Source organism: Euprymna scolopes, chromosome 18, assembly GCF_053919585.1.
Source record: "Euprymna scolopes isolate OS-2025 chromosome 18, ASM5391958v1, whole genome shotgun sequence".
NCBI classification, from domain to species: Eukaryota; Metazoa; Mollusca; class Cephalopoda; order Sepiida; family Sepiolidae; genus Euprymna; species Euprymna scolopes.
Genome location: NC_136499.1, coordinates 17,045,611 through 17,055,313, shown reverse-complemented (window position 1 = coordinate 17,055,313; position 9,703 = coordinate 17,045,611). Strand labels below are relative to the sequence as shown.

Sequence of the window (9,703 nt, the reverse complement as noted above, 5' to 3'; positions counted from 1 at the left end):
AATACTGACCTGTGGAACAATTACAACACAGACACGTGACACAAAGCTCCACATTGACCGTTGGAACAATTGCAACACATTGACACGTGACACAAAGCTGCACATCAACCTATGGTACAATTTCAGTACATGCAGAATTTTCGATGCATAAACAATAAGCTTCTTTAACATGTAACTGCCAAAACAGTTAATGACTTATTTTTACCTTCTCTAAATGCGACCTTTTATATATTTTTCAAGAACATTTTTCTTTCTTTTTTTTACATAGGCATAACCACTTATCAAAGCCCAGAGACCACTCAAGAATAAGGGCCAAGAGTGTACAGTAGTCAATTGGACAATATAATAATCGTTAGTAATGGAAATCGGTAAATTTGTTAACTTAAGTGAAACGGCTCATCAAGAACTTGTTTAAGTTGGACTTGAAAACAACCATATTGTAGTCAGCTGGAAAGTAGAAAAACGGAAGACAATTCCACCAGGCGTGTAGTTCTAAGAAAGAAGCTTTGTTCATGGAATTTACGTTTAGGTTTAGGCACAGATAAAGAGTGGGGTGGGGGTGGGGTTATTGATAGTGTTTTAAGCTAGACGAGTGTTTCTTGTGAAAGTTTAGCAAGTTTCTTTTTGATAAGTATTCTTTATTTTCATTTTTAAATAATTTCATTTGTATCTCTGGTTTTCATTTTTCTTTTAAAGCACACCATTATGTAGTGTGGTTATCGGAAAAAACGACAAAAAAAAAAAAAAAATTCAACACAGCTTTATGCAGGTTCTTTATTCATTGTCAGACATTTCCTGAACTAAGGTCCCTTCACAATTTGTAATCTTTGTTACAATCGGTTGAAAAGGATTCTCTAGTTGCAATATCAAACAGGGTTGGCTGTTTGATTGACTTCAGTGGATTACACTTGTCACACGTCTGTCTTTTGGCACAAAGACGTTATCAAATCACTTAAATTACCAGCAGTTAAATACGTTTTCTCATGCTTGGAATTTTCTCATCCCGCAGGTTAATTCCAGGTTAATATTTTCCAGAGGTAAAGCAATTAATGAAGTTTTAATGAGGTTAATACAAGAGTGCTTAATACCGAAGTATGGCAAGATATATTTTTTATACGTAAGCATTAATATGCCGTTACACATTCATTAGTATGTTTTTGTCAGCCAGTTACAAGTAACTAGAGACCTCTTCAGGCGATATTTCTTATACAAATTTTGTCCGTAATGAAAAGTAGCCGACTTATTTCAGTTTAAGTTTATTACATATATATATATATATATATATATATATATATATATATATATATATATATATATATATATTCGTCAGTGACTTCTTGTTTTACTTTCTGTAACCTCCAAACTCCCATAGACACCGATTCGTCGTGTGGTTTTTGAATGATTCCAAAAACAGTCAATATATTACATTTCAAACATTTGTCATTTTAAAGATTTTATGGAGTTGGGTTATTTTCAAGCGTTATTTCTTTTGTTATTTTCTAGCGTTTTCTTGTCATTTATAAATGATTTTATTTCATAAAATATACAAACAAAAATAAAAAATATCAACAAGCAAACAAAAATAATACCCCCTCCCTCAAAAATCGATTTTATATCACTTTGTAAAAATTATTGTCACAGTATATTTATATTTGTTTTTGTAAGTTTTTGGGCACGTTCAGGCAATTCTATGAGACTAATAAAAATTTTATTAGTCGCTAAATAGATTTCATTTTTTATTAGAAATGTCTATGCGTCTATATAAAAAGGCTCTGTCATGTTTAAGTTTGAAATAATATTTTCATATATATATATATATATATATATATATATATATATATATATATATATATATATATATATATATATGCAAACTTTGTTTCATGGAAAAATATGAGCACGTTCTCTTGGCGCCTAACATTTCACGTGTGCGTTTCTTTGCTATCTTTTGAAATTTTCATCTTTTCTCCAACAATTTTTCTTCATTTGCTTTTTTCAATTGATGGTGATTCAACGAAGAATCGAGAACGTTAGTGATAGATATGGAACTTATATTAATGGTTTGATTTTAACACAATCTACATCAATATATATATATATATATATATATATACATATATATATTATTAGTTATATAAAGTACTGGCTTCAAGGAGAGATTCTTCTATCATAAATGTTCTTTTGAGAACTCAAACTACACAGGAAAAACATTCCTTTCTATATACTATAAAGAGGTAGTTGAGCAAAACTTAACATGAATTGTAAAGTGGAAAATCTTGAAGAAAGCCAGCAATTTCCCACATTTAAATTCGTTATGCTATTTATGTCATAATGAGCAATTATACATTACGAGATTTAAGGATAGGGATAAACTATTTATTCCTGTACCCACCACCATATCTGTTTAAATATTGTAACCCCTCTTTTATTCCATACTCCTGTCTATATCCATCCTTATTACTTCTTCCCTCTTTCTTTTATAGGAGTTGTAAATCACGTGACCCGTGCCCTAAATTGAAATAATAAAAAAAAAACTTTTATTTTGTGCTTTCATTTTAAGAGCATGTCTCCTGGATCACCCGATAGAAGTCATTATTTGACCGAAACAGTAGCTTTGTTATTGTTGTAAGCATGTAATTTGTTTACCTAAAATTAAATAAAAACATGCATATATATTGAGATAAGTTCTAAAAGCTCAACTCTAGAGGAGCTTGAGTCTTTGCTCCTCACACACACACACACACACACACACACACACACACACACACACACACACACACATACATACATACATACATATATATATATATATATATATATATATATATATATATATATATATATATATATATATATATATATATATATCAGTGCTTGTCCATGACTCTGTGATGAGAACTATCAAATATTTACTTCATAATGATTGTATTGCTGTGATTTCCTAGATGTTAATCCAACAAAATTCCGGTGTTTATGAAAAGTTTTCAATAATAAGAGTAGTATTATATCATAATTTTTAAAAAATTTATACAAACGTCATTAGCTACGTATATGCATACTTGTTTCAGCTACGATTTCTTTCAAAAACCAAATACCTAAGGAAGTTTCTCCAACTTCCTGAGGAAGTTCGGTTTTGAAAGTTATCGTAGATGAAACATGTATACACATATGTAGCCAATAATGCTTATCTTTTACTACACGTCTTTGAATGCCGGATGCGATAAACGCCATCTTTGAAATTCTAATGTTACCAATTTCATCACTCCAAGTTTTTGCTCTCAATTAAAATAAGCTTTTACATTACAACTCTGGATTTGACTTTTTATTGTCATATTAATGTGATATTTACGTTTGAAAAATAAAATAAAATACTCTTATCCAACTATATTTGGGCTATAAACATATGTTTCATGATTTGAACAAAGTGCTTTTTTTGTATTTCATGTTTGAACACATACATAATGTATAATATATATATATATATATATTTGTATAGTCAAATGTTTCTGCTCAATGAATATTAGACAATTATAAGGTTCTAATATGTAATTCCAGAACATTATATACGCATATATATATATATATATATATATATATATATATATATATATATATATATATATATATATATGATAACATCGGATGGAAATCACATCTGACGACTTGATGAGAGGAAAATTTCTATGAAAACATAAACTCATAGAATTTTCATCCCATTAACGAAACGGCTGTAATGAAAGATCCAAGGTGAAATAAACAAGAGTTATATAAAAGAATTTCAACAAAATCTTGTACTATATATATATATATGTGTGTGTGTGTGTGTGTGTGTGTGTATTTCTGTACAAAAAAAGTGTGTGTGTGAATGTTTCTTCAATTATATTTCACCTTTTTTTAATACCAATCCTTCAATTTATGAAGCTTGATGTAATTAAAAAGCATAGAAAAAATACATGAAAAAGTCTATATTCCAAATGTCAAGATGTTGACCATCTTACCCTATATTCCTTTAAGTATGTTTGACATGCTGTCAAGAATTGTTCATGTCAACTTACTTAAAGGAATAAACAGTAAGATAGTCAACATCTTGAAATTTGGAATATAGACTTTTGTCATGTATTTATTAACTCTCTCTCTCTCTCTCTCTCTATATATATATATATATATATATATATATTGTCCATGATCCATCATATGTTCGATGTATACATTTTTTTGAACAATTTATATCATTCACAATTGAAGAATCCATCTTTTGAAGAATTCTACACATTCGTTGATCTTCCATCTTTTTGCTGGATCTGTGTCCCAGCAGGATACAAGCAGATTCTTGAAATTCGCAGGTGGAACTGAAGAGAGAGTAAGTGAAGGCCTCAGTCCATTAATCACCGAGTCCTCGATGCCCCTCTGGATCATAGGGCTAATGTGGGCGGCCACATCCTGTCCATACCACATTTCCCAAAGCATGATGGCCAAACTGTAGATATCCGCTTCCTTGCCATAGATGACCTCACGCCGGAATATCTCTGGTGCCATATAGCATGGCGAACCGGCAATTGACCCTGAAATATCATCAACGGGTTTGGCTAGTCCAACGTCGGTCAGTTTCACCACATCTTTTTCGGCAATCTACAAAGGATAATAATAACATGTTGATATTAATAGTAATAACATGTTAACATTAATAATAATAACATGTTAACATTAATAATATGCTGATAGCAAATTTTAAACATCAATAGTTTTAATAAAGTCACAGAAAATAAACAATTTAAACAAATAAGAATTAGAAAAATAAATGAGATAAAATACGGAAAATAAAATAAATAATATTGAGCATTAGCATAAGTCTTATATTAATTTTTAAAAAATATAATAAATTAAAAAAAAAAATTAATTTCCAATTTCTGTGGAATTTGTATATTTTACAATAGCTATAATATGCATGCTTGAAAGTCAAACACATGTTTGACAAAGGAAAAATTCCTGAAATATTACAACACAGATCATCCATTTGACCATGCTGATACAAGTAAAAAAGACAATACATGTAAAATATTAATATACACACACACATATATATATATATATATATATATATATATATATATATATATATATATATATATATATATAAGAGCCACTTTGTGTGTGTGTGTATGTGAATTCCTTCCTTATAGGCTCCGAAACGATAAGCTATCTTTTGTAAATTTCACATGAAGGTAATTTATATGTCTGGCAGTGTTCTTAGATATGTTTTATATAGAAATTCGTCCGATAAGTATTGAAAATCGAAAAAATCCGATCTTAAAAATAGTCTTCCTTTCTTATAAATAAAAAAGAATTTTTACAGAGGAATATTTTAGATTGCATCGGCAAGAGAGATTAAAAAATCTCAACAAATAATTTCTTCTTAGAAAAAAACAAATTTGTTGACGTCTGGAAACATAGTTCAGTGATAGAACATTCGACTATAGATCGAATGATCCCATGTTCAAGCCTCGTAGTACCTCACTATTTTATTTTAATTTTTTCTTATTAATGAAATCAATTTACAATAAAAGAAGCGTTACCACTTATTATCCTCACAAATCATTTCTTTGTTTACATATTTTAAAACTAAACATTAATCAGAAGTGAGTTTTCAGGGCATGTAATTTTATTACATTTTCACCCCAAACAAAGCACATTGCCATTTTGCTGTAGGGGGCTACTATCAGGGACATAAGCTATAGGGGTACTATGTGAGGAGTTGGGCAGCAAGATGTCGGTTCACATTACACTTGAACTTCTGCATGTCAGTACAGCTGGGGAAGCAGGAACCCGGAAGGGAATTCCAAAGTCTAGCGGTTCTGGGGAAGAAACTACAGGAGTAGAGGCTCTCTTACATATGAAGGGGTGGGATTTTGCTAGGGTATTTACATCGAGGGGATACAAGGGCTTGCAGTTCGTCAGAGCATTCACCGTTAAATTACTTGTAGAACAGGCAGAGGAATAAGTTTTTTCGTTGATGGGACAGAGGCTGAAGCTTAGATGACAGTTCAGAACCTATCAGGTTGGCGACTCTCTTTTGAACCTTGTCTAGGAGTGAGAGACTAGTAGCAGATGCGTAGCCCAAATATGACAACAATACTCCATACATGGGCGAATGGTGGCCATATAGAGGTATACGATACTTTCGGCCGTTATAATAATGTTTTTAAATCATTGAAATCGTTTTTACGCGTTTCAGACGTTCTGTGAAGCGTCCTCGTCAGAAATTTTTCAATGATTTAAAAATATTATTACAATGATCCAAACATAATTCTCAATGAAAAACCAAGACACGGAATAATAAAATAATTTTTAAAAATACACATTGTTGGTGACTACCCCCTTATTTAAATATATATATATATATATATATATATATATATATATATATATATATATATATATACACACATCAAATTTTAGTCATTCAATAAATTAAAAAATTTATGACGTGAAATGGTTAAATTTTAAATCAAAAGATTTTTATTATTCTATGTAAGACAAAGAATACATTTGAAATATTATAACTCCTTGTCCTATTAGATTTCGGTGCGTACCATCTCTTCAGAGGAGAAAATATTAGCAGATAATTATAATGGTTTACACCTTATTTGCTAAAGTCAGTGAGACATGGAAAATCACAATTAAAAGTTTTTTTTAAGTATTTAAATATCATAGAGTAAGGAAAGTTAACGAAAAGGATATAAAAATTCACATCCAAATTGCATGGTAAAATCCGAAGTGAATGTCTTTAATAGCAGTGAGGTAAAGTGATCCAATCTGTATTTTGAGTAATCCACATCACAAGGTAACAGTCCGAAGTAGGCATTTTCCTGGAGAAATTTTCTTTGTTTATATAATGAGTCCAGTAAAAAAAAATTATTATATAGGTCCGGTGGTTTGGAAGCAAATATGTGTGGGTGCATGGCGTTCAGGGACTTTTTTTAATAGGTAAGTCAATAAGCCGGTGGTATGTCGATGGATAATTGGAATGATGTCCGAGTTGTTTTTCCCAAGCTGTCAGTCTGTCTCGGCATTCACGAGCATGGCGACGCTTCGACTGAGAGATTGCCGGACTTTGTTGCTTAAAATCTATCTTCCCTCCAACAACTTATTGTTTCAGTTCTCGTTCATTGTCACCTGTCACGTAATTTTGGGTAGTATATACATAGTACGTTATGAAAATATATATGGCAATTAAGCTACACAGAATATTCTGTTTTTCATTTTCGTGAGAATTCGTCAGGCTTAAGAATAAGCTTGACGAATTCGTCAAGCTTATTCTTAAGCCTGACGAATTCTCACGAGAAGGAAACATGGGATATTCTGTGTAGCTTAATTCTATATATATTTTCATAACTTACTACCTAGCTCTACCTATGTATTGAGCACTGTTGAAGTAAATACTGAAAATTTACGCATAAAATTATATCTTCGTATATTAATTTATGTGATTAAATGAAGTAGTTGTATATATATCTGACGACATTAGGAGATGATATATGGATAATGTGGGGAAGTATGAAAGTGAAATGGGGATGGATGAAAACTCAGATGTGGAGAAAACATATTTGCATGGCGAGATTATTAAAGTTAAGTTAGTCAAGATGTTTTGTTTCCCTGATGATACTATTGAAACACGTGTTCTTGCAGGAAGTAACAGTAGATGGAGTAAGTTCATGGTGCTTCTGCAATAATTAACCAGCAGAACAACCAAGGGAAGGGTCTATCAGGCATATGTATGAAGTGTGATAATGTATGGAAATGAAACCTGGCCAGTTAGGGTTGAGGACATGCGTTGCATGGAAAGAAATGATACAACAATTATGTGTTGCTTCATGAAGGAAGAGAGAACAAAAAAGAAAAATAATCACATGTGACAGAATGGTCGTGAACAATTTCGTTAACTCGACACGATCTTGAACAACTTTGTCAATTTGAAGCCAACACCTTCGATGATTCAGTAAGGCACAATTCCAAACAACTCCGTCTATTTGACATGACACAACACAATCCCAACCACTCTGTCGTTTCGAACCCGAACACCTTCAATGATTCAACATAACACAATCCTGAACAACTCCGTTAATTTGAATCCGAACCCATCCGCTGATTCGGCACGGTTCCAAATGCAATGATTCAACACGACACATTATCAGAGCAACCTTGGGAATTACTTGCTGAATGACTGAACTCATTTTCTCCGTAGGTAGACCCGCCTTAGATATTGGCATACAATTCTTGAGCGCTTCCATGCATTCTCATCGCAGTGCTCAAAACAAGAGAATTTATTACATTGAAAGAATGGGTGAGAGTGGTTGGGTTAGTAGATGTAGAACAGTTGGGGTAGCAGGACCAGGTAAAGGAAAAGATTAGAGAAAATGATGAGGATAGATTTAAATTAAAGGGTGTAAAGAGCTGGCCAAAGATATAAAATTCATCGTGGGATACGTACCAAAACGTTTTCCATTTTCAAATCTCTGTGTACAAGATTTTTGCTGTGCAAGTAAGCCAGCCCTTCACACACTTGGACGGCATAATAAGATAGGTTCTTAATGGCCTCGGTTTGTTTGACCAGATTTTTACCATATTTGGATGGGTTCACCTCCATTTTGTTTTCACCCAAGAAAACGTTCTTTAAGGTTGTATGACAATATTCCATGATCATGAGCCATTGCAGAGCTCCATCTCGAAGACGTCGGTAAGAACAACCATAATACTCAACGATATTACGATGCTTGATTTCTCTGAAACAGAAAAAAAAATAATCATTTGACTATATAATAATTGAGGGCAGAATTGGCGCTACTTAACTCTGATCTGGTGCTACCAGATCAGACTGTCTGAAGATACTGGCTGCCTGATTTCACTGCCGAAATATAACAAATGTTGATGTCATCGTTTTTTTCCTTTATATTAGCAAAACTCAATTACGTTCTCTAAAGCTAAAACAAAAACAGCAATTTTCCTTTATAAAACAACCAAATCAAACCAAACACCATGAATAAATATTTGAAGATATAAAGAACTTGAAGCATAAATATTTTCCCCCAAATTACTGTATTCGTTATTAAATAATCTTAAAATATTTGATATGCTGTAAAACAAAACAACCAAACCAAACACCATGAATAAATATTTGAAAATATAAAGAACTTGAAGTATAACTTTTTACAAAATTACTGGATTCGACATTGGATGACCTAGAGAGGGCTGATATGGCATAAAACAAAACAACCAAGCCATCAAAACTTACCTCCAAACCCCTAAAAAGGGACTGAAAGAAAGGGAAGGCCTCATTGCAAAGGATGAATTTTATTATTAAGACACTTACTTTTTGTGTTATATAATGGGACCCTATGTTAGAAAACTAGCAGTTTTAGCTAGTATATAAACTTATAAATTTTAGTTTGAGAAGTCACCGAGTTCAAAACCTGTCACAAACAAAGCCGCAGATGGCTGATGGGATAGAAAGAAGTTATGGGGTCACAACGGAAATGCTAACGAGGGTAGATATCTGCAATGGGGTCTCAATTTGTGAGAATGAAAATTGGCGAGAGTTTGATGAGATCACGTTTCTGAGATCACGTTTCTAAGAGAACTTTCCATTATTGCATGTTATTATATGAAAGATTTTCTTGAAAAAAAGAATCAATGCGACGGAAAAAAA

At 32.0% G+C, this 9,703-nt stretch overlaps 1 protein-coding gene across 1 annotated transcript in view; it reads right to left on the bottom strand.

Annotated features, from left to right (window-relative positions):
• Positions 1 to 4,101: 4,101 nt before the first annotated feature.
• The window catches only part of LOC145297506 (uncharacterized), a 236,946-nt gene continuing 231,344 nt past the window's right edge, over positions 4,102 to 9,703 (bottom strand). Inside the window, exons 12-13 of the mRNA XM_080143406.1 lie at positions 8,489 to 8,780; positions 4,102 to 4,629 (exon numbers count right to left, since the gene is read on the bottom strand). Of these exons, the coding sequence (XP_079999532.1) occupies positions 4,234 to 4,629; positions 8,489 to 8,780 (688 nt within the window). The 3' untranslated portion in view covers positions 4,102 to 4,233. The remainder of the gene's footprint in view (positions 4,630 to 8,488; positions 8,781 to 9,703) is intronic.